Source organism: Physeter macrocephalus, chromosome 19, assembly GCF_002837175.3.
Source record: "Physeter macrocephalus isolate SW-GA chromosome 19, ASM283717v5, whole genome shotgun sequence".
NCBI lineage: Eukaryota > Metazoa > Chordata > Mammalia > Artiodactyla > Physeteridae > Physeter > Physeter macrocephalus.
In genome coordinates, this window is record NC_041232.1 from 46,879,293 (window position 1) to 46,897,024 (window position 17,732).

At 33.2% G+C, this 17,732-nt stretch overlaps 1 protein-coding gene across 2 annotated transcripts in view; it reads right to left on the reverse strand.

Annotated features, from left to right (window-relative positions):
• Window positions 1–17,732, reverse strand: part of NOL4 (nucleolar protein 4) — a 393,075-nt gene that overhangs the window by 270,232 nt on the left and 105,111 nt on the right. For both annotated transcript variants that reach the window (XM_024120911.2, XM_024120909.1), the window contains exons 3-5: window positions 9,064–9,175; window positions 7,927–8,039; window positions 3,289–3,421 (exon numbers count right to left, since the gene is read on the reverse strand). In XM_024120911.2, the coding sequence (XP_023976679.1) occupies window positions 3,289–3,421; window positions 7,927–8,039; window positions 9,064–9,175 (358 nt within the window). The remainder of the gene's footprint in view (window positions 1–3,288; window positions 3,422–7,926; window positions 8,040–9,063; window positions 9,176–17,732) is intronic.

The window sequence follows — 17,732 nt, forward strand, 5'->3', positions numbered from 1 at the left end:
CTAACACACCATTGTAAAGCAATTATACTCCAATAAAGATGTTAAAAAAATTTTTTTTTAATTTTACAAAAATAAAAAAAATGGGTGAGGCGGTCAAAAGGTACAAACTTCCAGTTATAAAAGAAATAAGTCCTAGGGCTATATTGTACAGCATAGAGTTAATAAGACTGTATTGCATATTTGAAAGTTACTTAGAGAGTAGATCTTAAAAGTTCTCATTACAAGAAAAAACAATTGTAACTGTATGTGGTGATGGATGTTAACTAGAATTATTGTGGTGATAATTTCAAATTGTTATGTTGTATATCTGAAAATAATATGATGTTATATGTAAATTAGATTTCAATTTTTTTAAATGAGGGTAAAATGCTTCCTATGCAAAGATTCAAAGTTTCTGTGCATTTTCTATCTTCATATTTTCATTGAGTTAGGGGAGCATTATAAAGTTAAAAGAAGCAAAAGAAGCTGAATATTATACATCAATTGACACATTCTTCTGTTTACCAAGTTCATCATTCTGGTTTGTGTCTTCTTCACCTTTACCTAATTATCTAGCCTGGTGGCAAGATATTTCCATTCTTTTCCTCCCTTTCCCCAATACGCATAAGATAATTATATTTCCAAAATGATCTATATTTTGTATTCTTTCTTTCCCTTGGTATTGAATAGATTTCAGATCTTTTATAACCATAGTGAGATGAACACTGAAAAAGTTTTTTTTCTATTTTATAGAAATATGTGTCCAATAACACATTGTTATACTTACTTGTGTTTTAATTAGTGGGAAGGATTCCTAAAAAATCACAATATGCTATTTCAATTTCTTTACAATAATATCTTAACAGTAATCACTTAGTGTTAATGAAAATAGAACATTTAAATTTAACCTTCAAAAGTTTATATTGTTCATATTTTATGAATATTAGACTGGAGTTTCAGCTGTTAAAATATGAATTTCTCTTACAATATGAATTTCTCTTACAATTTCTCCAAAGACTTCAGAGATATCTAATCCAAGGCTGCAGAGAAAGGAATTTAACTGCCAAGTCAAAATAAAATAATGCTCTAGACTACATTGTCCAATAAAGTAGCCTCCCGCCACACGTGTCTATCAAAATATAAATTAACATTAATTAAAATTAGGTCAAATAAAATCAAAATTAGTCTCTCCATGCACTAGTCAGATGTCAAGTACTCAATAGCCACAATGGTTAGTGACTATCGGTACTGGACAGTGCAAATAAAGAACATTTCCACAATCTCAGAAAGCCGATTGAGCAGTGTTTCCTAGACTTTCCTTCTCAAGGAGAAGTGTGAAGAGAAGTCATTGAACATGTAAGGGAAGGCTTAGGCTTAGGTTGGAGAAGGAACAACTAGGTAAGTCCTTATCCTTGAGGCACACATCAATGTACGATGAGAAAGTGCTTTCTCCTAAGAGGAAGTAATATTTGACATTATTCCATTGCATTTTATTGATATAGATTTATATCACATCAGCTGTCCCCTAGCCAAAGATCCACCATAGACAAATCAATCAAGAAAACAGGGCTTCCCTGGTGGTGCAGTGGTTGAGAGTCTGCCTGCCAATGCAGGGGACATGGTTTCGTGCCCCGGTCCGGGAGGATCCCGCATGCCGCGGAGCAGCTGGGCCCGTGCATCCGGAGCCTGTGCTCCGCAACGGGAGAGGCCACAGCAGTGAGAGGCCCGCGTACCGCAAAAAAAAAAAAAAAAAAAAAAGGAAAATAAAGAATTTCCGTCATGAGAGATATCCTCTTATTATTTATGGTCCCCAAAATTAAGGACGAAAAAAGATGATGGTATAAACAGGCAAAATACATGGCTAAATATTAATAGAGTGATATATATATAGTTATTAGTTATATAGTTATATAGTTATTATTTTTATATAGTTACACAGTTTTATATATATATATATATATATATACACACATATATATATATAGAGAGAGAGAGAGAGTTATTCCATCATCCTGGTGCTACACATTTTCCATTAAAACTTAAAACCTGAAGATCTACTAATATTTTAGAAGGAAAAAAGTAATTTATACCCACACCAGAAGAACTACATTCTTAGAAATTTCCCAGATAAATGTCATTTCTATTGCAATAGCTATTTTACTATGTAGTGAGTAATATATGGTTTTAAAACCACTGATGATCAATGTACTGCCCCTTCCTCGTAACTCATGCCAACAAGGACACCAACATCTTTTAGATGCATCTGAAGTGGGAACAAAAGCCCCCTCACCTTTTTAAAGACTTTCTGTATGCTTAAAATTAGGGATTTCTAATTGGACAACATAAGAACACAAACAGCAGCTAGAAATGCAGCAATCTTTTGTAACCAGTTTTTAACAGCAAGTGTCAGAGAAAGCAAGAAAAGATCTTTTTTTGTTCTCAACAGATGTAGGCACAAAAATACACAGCCAGAAAGCTCATTTAAACTTGCTAATTACAGGAATAATAAACTAATTTTGAATAAAACTGGACAACTTCCTTCTATTTGTAACCCTGAATTTTCATCCACAATTACCCAAGTAAGGTACATTTACTTGCATACATAATTTTATATTTACAAAGACAAAAATCTACAAAGATAGTTTTAAAAGATCTCTGAATATATTTGACCTAAAGTGTTAACTGCTAAGTCTACTTTCTCTACATGTCCAGTTTTCTCTACCTTAACTGTTCTATCAAGAAGATTGGGATGACTCAGGAATCTTCAATGGACCCAGGGATAAAAGATCATGCTCTGCCCTTCCTTTACAGCTGACTAAAATAGCTCAAAATCGCAGCAAAAATCTTCTTACCCAGCAAAATCCCTATGGTAAAACTGTCCTTTTATAGCAATTGTTTTTGGCAAAAACTTTGTCTTTTAGTAAAATTAAAACATCCAAATTAATCTTTTGACCATTTTTAAACTCTTAATTCAGTCAGGAGAATAACGGCCCAAGAAACCAAAGCCAGAAAACATCACAGAAACCCAAACTACATCGATAGAACTCATTTTAAGTTCAGAGAGCAAAACATGGGCAAGCCTGGATTTTATAACCAGTATTTGCAGTTTTAAACCAAGTATTGATACTTGAATCTAAAGATAATGAAAGTGGATAATGTAACCTGAGTGCACAGAAAAAAAGTCTCCATGGAAACAGATAAAAAATTAACACAAGAATAAGAAGAAGTTGTTTTTACAAATTCTGATCCAGGTTTTTGTTAATGTTTTGTTTTGTTTATTTGTTTGTTTGCTCAATTTGAAAGCCTTACCATCCTGCTGGCCATGAAGAGCCTGGGGACTTTGCATCCTTTCCTCAAGGTTGGAGCTAAGGTCAGAGTTCACAGCTGACATCCGTGTTGAATCACTCATATCAAATTCGTCACTTTCTATTGAACTTTCATCCTGAAAATTGTTTTAAAATATCATCAAGTATCATAAAATATAATACATTCAGATAAAGTTTAGCCAGTTAGTAAGCTTTTACAGAACTCAGTAAAAATGTTACACATGAATAGATTCTTGAAATAACAAATAAGCAATTTGAAAACGTGTGAAGATTCAATGTTCTGTGTAAAAGATGTAAAACATAAAATAATGTATTTAGGAAGGATGTAGTTGAGGAATTATCTGAATAGTGAAAGAATGGATTCTTTTTAATTAGTAAAAAACTTCCCAAAAGGGTCAATCACAAAACATAGCATAAAAAGAAATACATGTTTTGATTTTTAAAATAAATGACAATAAAATATTATAAGCAAAAATTGGACACTGCAATAAAAAACCTTAACTAAAAATTTTTCGTTGGTAAACAAAATGGAATCTAAAAACAGACAAACTTACATGGCTAGATTCAAAGTCCACATTTGCTGGAAAACAAGTTAATCTTAGCACAACCTTTCTTTCTTTACAAGGGAATATAAATGGCATTGCAACCACAAAAAGTTCAAGGTAAAAGTGTGCAAGATCCATTTACCAAAAGCCAGATCAGCAAATGGCTAAATTACCAAAAGGCAAGTTTGTCAAATGGTCAATTCATCAAAATCTGTCAAATATTAACTTAAATCAAATCTGTGCTATGTTGCTATAGTCATTTCCTTGAAGCAAACTCCTTTTTTGCTTTGGAGAACTGATTTTGGGACAAATGCTGTGCTTATGTAGGCAGGAAGGCCTTAGAAACCTGTGTAAAATATCAGAAATGTTTAATTGAAACCACCAGGTTTAACTTCAATTTGTAAACATTTGATCTGAAAGTTTAACATTAATGTAATGATTACCAGTAGCAGTAGTGCTGCTATGTATATTGCAGACACTGTTATTTATATTTGCTTACATACTTCATCTTCATCACAGCCTGTGAGTTAGGTGCCAGCATTTACCCAATTGTACAGATTGAGAAATTGAGGCACAGAGCTGTTAAGTAATTTATTATACTATTATAAACCAGAACTGGGATTCATTATGATGTCCCCCAAACTTAAGAAAAGAGCTTCTTTGAATAGGAAGAGTTCCCCCTGGCTTCATAAATGACATCTTGGTATCAGCAAAGAAGTTGCTATGGTTAAGGTACAGGAGTGTTCTAGCAGACTACCAATGGGCATTCTGATCCCTAGGTCAGGCCCAGGTGATTTGGGTGTTCTTCCCTTACCTAAGGTCTGATTGTGTCTGGGTCTACTGAGTAGCACTAGCTCTTCATTAATTCAGCGAGGAAATGCCACCCTGGGAGGCCTCTGGGCAATCAGCCACACAGACTTCTCCCAGCCACGTGCCCTCTTGGTACATTATGTTATCTCCAATTCTAAATTCTAAGAAAATCCAAAGCATCTGAAATATTAAATATATATGTTCAAAAGAGAAGAAAAATAACAGAATTCAGTGCACACATCCATGTTATCAATGTGTACCATATACATATATGTACATATATACACACACATAGCTAGATGATATAGATATCCATTATATACACTCTATATAGTGTCTGTAATATCACAGTATTTTAGAGCACATTCTCTGGAACCAGACTGCCTGGATTCAGATTTATACTCTGCCACCTATTAGATGTGTCTCCTTAAGCAAATTACCTAACATTTCTGTGCCTCAGTTTCCTCACCTATAAAACGGAAGTAATAATAGTATCAATCTCATAGGGCTATATAATGATTGAGGGGTTATAATATATTTAAAGTAATTAAAACAACGTCAGGTCCATAATAAGCACAAAACTGTTTGATATTGTTATATAGAATATGTAACAAATTCTACAGTATATAAGATTCATATTTATTATATGAACACATACAAAAATAAATGTAATGGTAAAGATGATCAATATGTGTTTATAAAGTAGCTGTGGATACTATATGAACATAGTCTTTATAAAAGCATTTATTATATACCCTACAAAGAGCTAACTAGATGTAATCTAGTAAAATACTGTTTCCATGGTATGTGTATGTGTGTGTACGTACACACACAACCATCTGAGATATATGTATATATATATATGTGTGTCTATATATAAAAGGTATGTGTGTGAGGCTATGTGTGTGTATGTTTAAGAAGAGCTAGACACAAAGATTGAGGCTGCAGTCTCTGTTCTACAGAATGGTTAATACAAACTTCACACTATGACTAATCAATGTAGCTAGTGTGACTAAAGAACTGACAATTTAATTTTAGTTAACTTGAATTAATTTTTATTAAATTTAAATATCCCTGTATGTCTAGTGGCTACCATGTTGGACAGTGCAGATTCAACATTCCTCACTGTTGGATATTTCCAACCATCACTATTAGCAATACAATAAACATCCTGACACTTAAATTGTTTTGTGAATCAAATTCCTTAGTATAAATTTCTAGTCAAAGCATATAAATAACTTTTTAAAGCTTTAAAATAATTATTGCCAAACTCTCCCCCAGAAAGTTTGTTATGGTTTAAACTCTCATCAACAGTTTGTAAGAAGGTCAATTGCCCTTACTTTGGATACCGTATTTTGTCATTTTAAAGGGATTCCCATTCCTGGCCTTCTTTATCTCTCTGAATAGCATTTAGTATCGTCCTATATACATACTTTCATTATTTACTTCCTTTATTGTCTGTTCCCCCACCACCACTAGAAGATAAGCTTAATAAAGGCAAGAATTTTGTCAATTTGTTCACTGTTTATCTCCATTACCTATAAGAGTGACAGTTACAGAGAAGGTACTCAATAAATATTGATTGAAGTAACTGAATAAACATTTATTAAAATTTAACTTATCACAAAGGAATATCTTACTTGATTTCCATTTTAACATGACTTATCTTACTTAACCACCTTCCTTTCTTTCAATAATCACAATTTCCAAAATTTCATAAATAATCTAACTCATCATTTATCTGAATAGTTTTAAGACAGTGTACACCCAAGTTAGCATTTTTGAAATGTAAGGATAAGAGTTATTTTCCTAACCCAGTTATAATTTAAAAGGATCTGTCTCTCTTATGTGAAACACTTAGGATTTTTTAGAAGCCAGAAGGATTTAGCATATGTGGACTCTACTGTAGGCACAAAGTTGATCTTACTTTTTGGCCTAGAAATAAACAGATCAATACCTAAATGAGTTTCCTAGAAATAATTTGACAGCTCTACTAGTTTATGAGTTTTTTAAAAAGATTTTCAATTATGTGATGACTCATGGGCATAATATTTTTATTCTCAGAGATGGATAAACAGTAATATTTTCTTAATTGTCTTTCCTGTCTTTGAATGATTTTATTACTAGTCATTCAATCATTTATATACAGCTATCTAATAATATGGAATCTGATACTGTCACTGCACTAATACAGATATTCTTACAGAGTGTACTTTTCATAAAATCTTGAGATAAAACAATTTTATAAACATAGTTTTGAGATTAAACCTGCTCACATAAAGAGGAAAATCAAAAATTTGATTTGTGTTTTATGAACAAAGTTAACAAAGTAATTGTTAAAGAATTTAATAATATCTCACCAAATAATGCTATATTTAAAAATAAATATTTAACCACATTTCCTGTTCTAGAGAAACTTCAAAAAGGAGAGAATGTATTAGCCTGAGAAACTATTCCTAATATAGTTACTCTGAATGTGTATATTAATTAATGGCTACTAACTAGTTAACAAGGATTTACTAAGCCCATATTGTTATAAGTGTTTTGGGGAATATACACAGGGTATATATATATAACTTAGTCCCTGCCTTTGAGATACTTCAACCAAACTGGTGAGTTAATTAATATCTTAGCGAAGAATATTTAACAAATATGCATTTAGTACCTAATATACGCCAACAAGCACATTGCTAGACTCTTACTATTCAAATTAAATAATCTGAAACATCAAAAAATCTCTAGTTAAGAAGAATCACCACAAATTGTAGAAAATGCAGAGAAGCAGACCAACAAATACTTAGGATAATGATTAACTGAAAAACAACTTTAAAATATACACAAGATTTGGATGGTGGGGAAATGGTTATATTTGAAATACCTATGAAATTGAACTTTCTGATTGCCAGGTAAAATAGCCTTAGTACTAAAACTTCCCTAGATACAGACTTATTTGTAATACTTTCCCCTGAACTTTCTAGCACTTTACCTAGGTTATTAGCTCGATGGTGGGCTACTAAGGAAAATGAATCTTTCTGGGGAATGAGCAAATTCCCACACAGCACTAAGGCAGAAGTGGTAAGATAGGGTATCTCTGTTGAGCACTAGAAATTTCTGCATATTTCTCTATCTGTGCAGTCCTAGTGACACTCCTTTCATTAAAAATAAATAAATTACCATCTTCAAAATGCCGTCATGCTTAACACGATAGTCATGGTTATCAAACTTCATTCTGACTTGTGATATAAGTGTAGATGTTTCCATTTTACCTCATCTTGCTGTGAGTTTAGCAGCTGCAGTTTCATGTGCTTCATATAGGCCATGGTAATTGGCATGTTGTAGTCAATCATGCTGGTCACCAAAGTGGGAGGTTTTCCATTATCTGTAATAAAACATTTTTAATGGGTAATGAAAGTGATACTGCATTCTACCTGTAATTTCAGAATGATCCAATTTGTTCAAATTGAAATAAGATTCTAGATACCAAGTGTTTAGGAGATTGGTAGCATTAGAGATGGATTGTAGCAAAAATAAATAACTGGTAAGATTCAACAAAGGTGTTTTGGGACAAACTAGCGCTATGGATAAATCTGTTATTTCTAACTACAAGGGGAGATTTTTGATATCCTGGATAACAATGAGTGAAACTAATAGAGTGATTAAACAAAATTATTGGTATTTTTGTGTTTTTCTCCTTTGCTGCATACTTTCTTTTTTTTTTCTTTGGTCGTGCCATGTGGCATGAGGGTCTTAGTTCCCTGACCAGGGATCAAACCCGTGCCCCCTGCAGTGACTCTTAACCACTGGACCACCAGGGAAGTCCCCACATTTGCTTTCTACATGGACTACTTGAGCGCAAGAGGAAATTTACTTTTTATTTTTTGCTGTTCCACCCATCCTCCAATACAAGGGAATAGGCTAGCCTAAATGTATCTTTGAGATTAATCTCTGAGAGAAACTCATACATTAGGAAAATAATCCAAATAATTTTTAATGAAAGCCAAAGCCAAATTATAACTTTTCTGTAAAAATTTTCAGTGAAAGAACTCCATATTATTCATTACTTTTAGAAATAAGAAATTGGTAGATTTAAAAGAACACAGATGGAACATCAATTTCCTTGCTGAAAATACCTAAAATACCATGAAATACACACAATAAAAGAAAATTAAACATTATTATAAGAAAAAAGTTATTTGCTACAGTCAAAACTGCTTTTCTTCTGAGAAAGGACACTGAGGTGCTTTGTAGTGAATCTTCAACATTCACTGTCTCCTGCTTGAATACATGAGACGATCTGACTTGTTAAACTGTTTCTGTCTACCACATTCTTATAAAAATGTGGGATATAAATTGCCATTATGAATAAAATTACTTGAAATCTCACTATTTGACACTGCGGCTACCTTTATGATCTGTTCCATCTGGGTTTAAATGCATTCTTTTCTGGCACTCTGAGCAGCTCATTAGAAACCGTGTCACCGCTTCTCTTGGTAGGAAGGCATAGCTCTCTGAAATCTGAAATGATTCACAAAATAGAGGTGTTATTATATAAGCTGACTGGGCATGGTTCAACAGAAGTGATCATTGTATTTCCAAATAAGACGCATTATTCCATAATGGCAGGAAGCACAATGAAAGCATGCACTGCATACCATGCATCATTTCAAGAAATATCTATCCAACTTGATTGCATGTCTCTTAATAATTGCTAATAATGCAATGTGGAGGAAAAAAATCAACCACATCTGGATGGAGATCTGTTTATATTTCTGCATTTCTTTTAGGAAAAATAATCACAGTATACAGATAATCTAGTGAATTTTCCTTATTAAAATTTGCCCACGATTGTTTGGGCAATTAAACTTATTGCTAGCACCATTAAAATTTTATCCAATTTTACATATATTTTTTAAAATTTAGCCCCAAGGTGAAACAATAAACTTTGGATTTTGCAGTAATAAGCATTTCTTCATTATTGCTTTTCAAAGTACTTTAAGGAAAAATAAAAAATAATCTGAACAGAACTCATGTATCTATTTACTGCAGTGAATCATCCCTTCCACAGAAAATGACACACTTGGAATGCATTCTGGCCACCTATTTCAGTTGTTATTTTATGTCAGTTTTTCATAATTTATGTCCACAATAGTTCACATTGATTGTCAGAGCCAGCTTTTCCAGTGCCCTATACAGAGCTTCTCTTTTCAGAACCATGATCCAAATCAAGTTAGAAATCAATATTCTTGTCAGTGGTTCTTTAAATATTAACTTTTCAAAAACCAAGGTATTTCTCTCAAGAAAGCAAAGATTTCTAAAGTGAAACTGACAGATTGTTAAACATCTCTAAATAAAAGCTGATGGTGCTGCTAAGAAGTCTGATGCAGGGCATTAGTTTTCCACCATACTGGCACTGACACTGGTCCATGAAATATGAGGTAAGCAAAACGAATAAATGAGTTGTAAATTAGACATAATTGCCATAGACGATTCCTCAGGTGCATGCAGAGCTGTTATGAATGTTAATGTATTTTAAGCTTGTAGAAGGAAGGAAAATATGCACCTTGCATATAATTGAGTACAAATCTGCACCAATTCCATTAATGGTGATGGGGTTAACTTTTGCTGGAGCACAGCATCGAGGAAACCTCACATATTAAAATCCAAAATTGTAAAGCATATTTTTCCCTGACTTTCATGTGAAAATCAATTCACATCACTTAGCCTATCTCGTTGACTTTCAGTGAAAAGAAGCCGTAAGATTGTCAAAGAGAAGGAACAAGTATACAATTAAAAATCTGCCATGGATGATCCATACACAGGTAATCCACAGTCAACTCTACTGGTATTGGAATATGAAACTGATTTTTAATATAACTATCATTTGTAAATTAAGGTGTTGTCCAGTTTTTAAAAAAAAAAACTTCCTTGTACTATACAAGGAATTGTGGGAGAAAAGAAGCAGAGCAATTTGAAAGTATTTCATCAAAATATTTTATATTAGCTCTTGAATAAATACATAAATGCAATATAAATGTTCATTCATTCTCTCTCACTCTGTCTCTTCACACACGCACATACACACACACACAAATTTGATTCCTATTCATCTATTTTTACAGAGGGAACTAACACTTTAGTCTGATTTATTTATCTGATTAGAGATCATTTTTTCTGACCCTCTGAAAACCTTTTTTACAATAATTCAGAAGTTAAGTCTCTGATTCATGCCCAGTCTCATACTTCATATTTTAACTTACATGGAATTATAATCCATGGGAACTAATAGAGCTGACCAGTAAATTCATTAACAAACAGGATTTGAGAAGAATGCTCCATTGATTTTCATAGAGGATTTCTATTAAGGCTTTTCTCTCCTTATATAAAAGAGAAACCTTCAATTGAAAAAAATAGCCAACTGGTGGAGTTAAAGAGATGCTGCATTTGCTTTGACGGTCCTGATGCTCTCCACAATCTGCCCTTTTCTCAGTGCTAATAAAGCACTTATATAGAAATCCCTTCTAGAGAACTTTATCATCGACCTGACTCAACTGTATTATTTGTCCTAGCACTACTTAGCTCCAAATCAATTTTTTCTTGGAATCATTAATCACATTATATTTCCTTTATACTTTTACTCTGAAAAACAGGTACCTGTATTGACCATGAATATGTTATATAAGTGGATAAATATGCTATGTGTACATGTGTGAATGAAATAATATAAAGTCCCACCTTGTATCTTAGAAAAGATTTTTTAGTAAGTATTATATCACATTGTTCTCTGTGGTGTTATTCTGGGTATGTCACTATATGTTATATAAGTGGACAAAATCCCTTATTTGGGGGTACTTTCTTGGTGTTCAGAACCCACTTATAGGGAGACCTGCTGAGACACCCCACTCTCATCAGATCTTTTCTACCCCACCTCATGTTCATTGGGGCCCAAGGATCTCAGAGTCTTCTTAGGCACAGGGAGAAGAGACCCTCAGAACAGGCTCTTCAAGTCTCACACTCATTTCTGAAACAATATTTCTCCTGCCATGGAGGTGAAGAGGGAAAATGATTCCGTTTTCTTTATCTAGGCTCTTTCCTCTCCAGCCTCTTTGAAATTAAGGGTCCTGGGCAACCTTCACTGCTGAAGTTCTCAGAACATTTTTAAACAATGAAGAGATGTCCTTTAAAAGTTCTAAAATTATGGTACATTTGAATAATTGCATTTCACAATTAAAGCCCATAATGAAATACTCTGGTTGGTCCTGTCAATATCCTTCCATGACCCCATTCAAAGATTATACGGAAAGCCTACACGAAGACTCTTGAACTTGAGGCCTGAGCTAAATGCTCCTATGGCTCTTGCTGGAATGAAAGGGTCTGTTTCTGTGAGTGTTTGAAATGCTAAATCAACTTTAAATAGATGTTCATAAATGGTGATAAAATCAGGGACGTGTTCTTCTAGGCGGTCTATTCATCAAAGTCCTAACATTCTTCATACAACATGTAAAAGCAGGTGCAAATAAAATATAGAAGGGACAGAAATTGCAAAACATTTTGATTCAGATATTTGAAACACCGTTCGACTGACACTATAATTACTGATATAAAATGTTATCATCATTCATAAATGTCTATTTCCTTGACCCACTTTTCAAATCTAAACACTTCTGTTTCTTAGACAGAAATCGGACTTTGAATATACAGTACAGAACATTTCTAGAACACTAGTGAGGATAATATTCACTTGAAAAATGCATTCTTAGAAATATCTTTGTATTTGGGAAAGATAGAGAGTATTTCCTTAGAATTGGTTTATCAACACAGAAATGCTGCATCTTGTGAGTAATACGAAACAAAACATCACATGAATGGATATTAGTCTTGCTCCTTCTGAATTAAACACTAAAACAAACGAACAAAAAACAACTGCCATGGGACAAGCCACATATATGGCCTGTAACAGAAATAAGCATCCAAAGGAAGGCCTAGAACATAGCCGTATTGAATCTTATAAACCAACGATCTCACACTATTTATCATGTAAATAATTGTGAGGCATCTCTTTCTTAGAAATGTTATTTTCTATGAATCCAGACTTGTTTTCTTAGATTTATATAATAGTTTTCATCGGGGTTTGCATCCATTATTTTAGACAGTGGCTAAAATAGATTTTACAGTAATTTTTTGACAATGGGATCCACTGGTATAAAAAGGTTAAATGAATTGCCATTGTTACACAATAGAGGGCAAAGCAAAGAGCTGGAACTTGAACCTGGATCTCTCAAATCCTGGTCTGTTTCTATACATTGAAGGGACCATGGTGGGTTCATGCAACAGACAGATTAGACAAATGCGTAGGGTCCAAGGAAAGCAGGGATATCAAAATAGATTTTTTTAAAATTTGGTATTTAAAAAAAAAAAACCCCAAAGTATCAAAGTGTTACCAAAGTCAGGACTTGGGAACTTCTTCTTTTTCTGCTATCACTGTTATTTTTTATTATAATAAGTATTATAGCTACAAAGCTCTATATGATACACATATTAAGTTTTTTAAATTAATTTATTTTTTCTATTCTTTTCCAAATTCTTTTCCCATTTAGGTTATTTCAGAATATTGAGCAGAGTTCCCTGTGTTATACAGTAGGTCCTTGTTGGTTATCTATTTTAAATATTCCTTAAACTTGAGTTGTGGCTGGAGATTTGTTGTTGTTGCTATTTTTTAACTTTGAATTAGCTCTGATTGAGGGGTGGAAATGCTGTAGCACAACACAATTTTTTCATTGCTTATCATTTCTAAAGACCTTAATTCAACTGTGTATTAGACAACATTGATACCGTTTTCAATGAAAATATTACATTCTAAGTCTGTTAAGACTGGAATTCATCAGTAATGCAGAAGTAATAAATTGCATCATCATCCTAAATTAGAAGTAGAAATCACCTCTCCAATTAAATAATATGGTAATACTTCTACATAAAAATAATTGAACTGCAGCATCTTTTGATGGACTAAGCAAAATCAGCATCTAGAGCAAAGATAGTATGATATTAGTGATCTAATGATAAACCTATCCACCTGAAGAGGGTATCATGATTAAATCCCATAAGGAGCACTGCTATTGATCTTGCACTTGTAGGTTAAAATAAAAAAATTTTTTAAACTAATGGGAATATATTTCTGAAAAGTTTACTGGCAAATATTATAGTTGAAAGGAGGATGAGCATTTTTTACCTTGCCATGTCCCTGTCTTCTGAAGGAAGAAGAAACAGTACCTTTTTAAACACTACAGTTATAAAACCAAATTCTGGCAGTTCTCAAGTGCCACTCACCTTCCCCTCAACATCTTGGTTAAGGTAAAACTGTAACTTATTCAAAAGAACTGATATTTAAAAAATCAATCGCAGTCAAGTTAGTTTGCAAATCTCATCTTATAAATTTGATAATATATATAATTCCTAAATTTTTCTTACATTTACTTTTGAATAGCACAGTCTTATCTCCAGAAATGTCTCCTTTCTTACTTGGATCTGAACATATGAAGCAATATAAAATTAGAAAAAAGTTTAAAAATTAATTAACCAAAATAATTTAATAACAAATTGTTCCTTTGCTGTACATTTCCAGACTGTGCGTCACAATTACATGATGCAAGTGTATCTCACTAACTTGAGCCATTAGGTTTTATAAATTAAGAGCAAAATTGATAACAGACAAAAATTTTGAAACAGGACTGTTTGTCCTGTCCCGCTTCCTCAGTCCCAAGCATTCTTCCCCTCTAATTTTAAGTGTTTAATTTCTGAACATTTTCAATAGAAAGGCCCTCAAAATTGACTCAGCTTGTCCATAAACCTGCAATTCTCTGGCTCCTGAAATGGTAGAAAATTGACAATTCTCTAGATTAGGATTCTTATTAACTGTATGACAACTATTACTTGCTTTGTCTGTTTCACACAAAAGGAAATGCTTCCTAAAAGAGTACACGTGTGTTTGTTTCCCATTGATTGAGTGCTTAATAATAATTATGCCAAGTAAGAATTTTATATGGATTTTATCATTTAATCCTCACATCAGTCCCAGAATAGATTACTATCATCACCATTATAATCTCTGTTTAACAGATGAGGAAACTAAGCTTCAGAGAGGTTGTATAATTTGTCAAACAAGGAGAAGAGACAGGACTCATGTGATAATCTGGTTTCAGAGCCTATCTTTTATTCACTTTTAATCACCATATTTTATAGCCTCTCCTGGTCATCAGTAATAAAAATGAAAGAGACTGTCTCATCCATAAAAAGAGGGAATATTAACCTTACAGCATAGGTTAATTACACTAAAATGTTTATAATGTTCCCTGGTGTGAGATTCTTTGTAAGTATAAAATGCTCTGACTGGTTTGAGGTGACCCTTTTGAATACAAGGCCAGTCAAGGGCCCTGTACCTTGTCTCAGGTTACAGAGTTCCACAAGAAGCACATCAGACTGTGCAGTTACAATACAGAGCTCCACCTGGAGGAAATTAAATGCCTATCTGTCCTGTTCCAGCAGAACTGACTGCTAAAGTAATGGCTTTGATGATGGCCATTCTGACTGGTGTGAAGTGATACCTCATTGTAGTTTTGATTTGCATTTCTCTGATGATTAGTGATGTTGAACATCCTTTCATGTGTTTGTTGGCCATCTGTATGTCTTCTTTGGAGAAATGTCTATTTAGGTCTTCCACCCATTTTTTGACTGGGTTGTTCGTTTTTTTGATATTGAGCTGCATGAGCTCCTTGTATATTTTGGAAATTAATCCTTTGTCAGTTGCTTCATTTGCAAATATTTTCTCCCATTCTGAGGGTAATCCTTTGGCAGTTGCTTCAGTTGCAAATATTTTCCCCAATCTGAGGGTTGTCTAATGCTGGAGAAGGTGTGGAGAAAAGGGAACCCTCATGCACCACTGGTGGGAGTGTAAATTGATACAGCCACTATGGAAAACAGTAGGGGGTTCCTAAAAAACTAAAAATAGAACTACCATATGACCCAGCAATCCCACTACTGGGCATATACCCTGAGAAAACCATAATTCAAAAAGATAGACTTAGAGACTGTCATACAGAGTAAAGTAAGTCAGAAAGAGAAAAACCAATATCGTATATTAACACATATATGTGGAATCTAGAAAAATGGTATAGATGATCCCATTTGCAAAGCAGAAATAGAGACACAGATGTAGAGAACAAATGTATGGATACCAAGGGGGAAGAGGGGAGTGGGATGAATTGGGAGATTGGGATTGACATACATACACTACTATGTATAAAATAGATAACTAATGAGAACCACCTACTGTACCTACTGTACACCTACTGTATAGTGACCTGAATGGGAAGAAAATCCAAAAGGGAGGGGATGTATGTATTTGTATGGCTGATTCATTTTGCTGTACAGTAGAAATTAACACAACATTGTAAAGCAACTATACTCCAATAAAATTTAATTTTAAAAAATGAATAAAGTAATGGCTTTACAATAACACTGTAACAACCAGGAACTAAATGCAGAGGACTTCCATTTTTAATAGAATATACCAGAAGGAGTGTAAGTAGACTATTTCTAAAGGAATAAGACTTCTAATTGTTCAAAGAAATTCACCAGTAGAGAAGTTATTGTTGCTTTAAGATTTGGCCTAACACATGAGCTGAAATAGAGACATCACAGGACATGGGTAAATCATGAGCATTAGCAAAACAGAAAAAGCTAAGATCAAAAGATTTATCAACCAAAATCACACCATTTTGTCCTAAGTTCCCTAAGGTCTTAGCAAAAGGAAAAATCACAATTAATGTTACTAAATATTAGTAATTTGGAAAAGTAGCAGGCAAGTGCTGAATTTCATTATAAGTAACATTCCTCCACAGCTTGATGCCTTTGTCTATAGTGTGCTCCATTTCAGACACCAAGCTTTAGAGCAAAATAAAGTTGGTCTAATCACACTATTTTAAAATTACCTTCTCCACCTTTGCTCTATAAAATAAATTTAGAAAATAGAAATAACACCTTTATTTCACTGGAATAATAACATTAAAACTTTTTTTTTTTTTTTTTGCCAAATATCATGCAGTACACTCATGGAAGAATTTGACTTCAGGGCCAAATTTTTAACATTTTCTCTTGTGAAACTCTTGAAATTATGAATAAAGAAATAGTCTCCTAATGAAATTTGTTTATCTATCGCTATTGTGATATTTAATATTTAATACTGTGATATTCTATCACAAACCACCTGCAATGTACATAACTGGATAACGAAGCTGTAGAAAATTTATTTTTAAAACTAATAAAATTAAAATGTAATTGAACAGAACCTATAAATCCAAATGCTATTAAAGACCTCAAGTGTCCTGATTCACAAAGACACCATAGTCCAGAGAGACCCCTATCTAAGGAAGGGAAGTCTTGTTTATGGGCACTATCTCCAGTTCAACAAGGGCCACTCTGTCTTTACCTGGTTTATACATTGTATATTTTTGAATACATCTGAAGAGAGGGAATTAGGAAAAAAAAATACATATATATATATATATATATATATATATATATACACACACACACACACACACACACATACATATCATATATATATATAAAGCTTTACAAACACTATAACATTTGGCCCAGATATTTTTATAGATGTGTTACAAAACTGAAAAGTCCAGCCAATGGTTTTCTCTTATATTTATATGGATTCTCTTTTACCCATTTCATGAATGAGAAAAGGTAAGCAGCGAACATCATTATACTTCCACAGAGGAATTTATTAATCTGGGGAGTTGCACATGGAAACAGTCTTACACAGATGAAGACATTTTTCATCTAAACATTTATTTACTGAACAAATATCTATTAAGTGCATAGGCACTATAATTATCCCTGAATACTGCGGGATATGGTTCTACACCACTAATGTACTCAGCTATATCAAATTATTGGAATCACCTGTTGGTAATTGTTTGGTTAATTTTGAAGAGATTCCGAAAAATGCTTTGATCAGGACTCAGCATAAATACTCTTAGGTTAAAAAGTGTATTCATAGGGG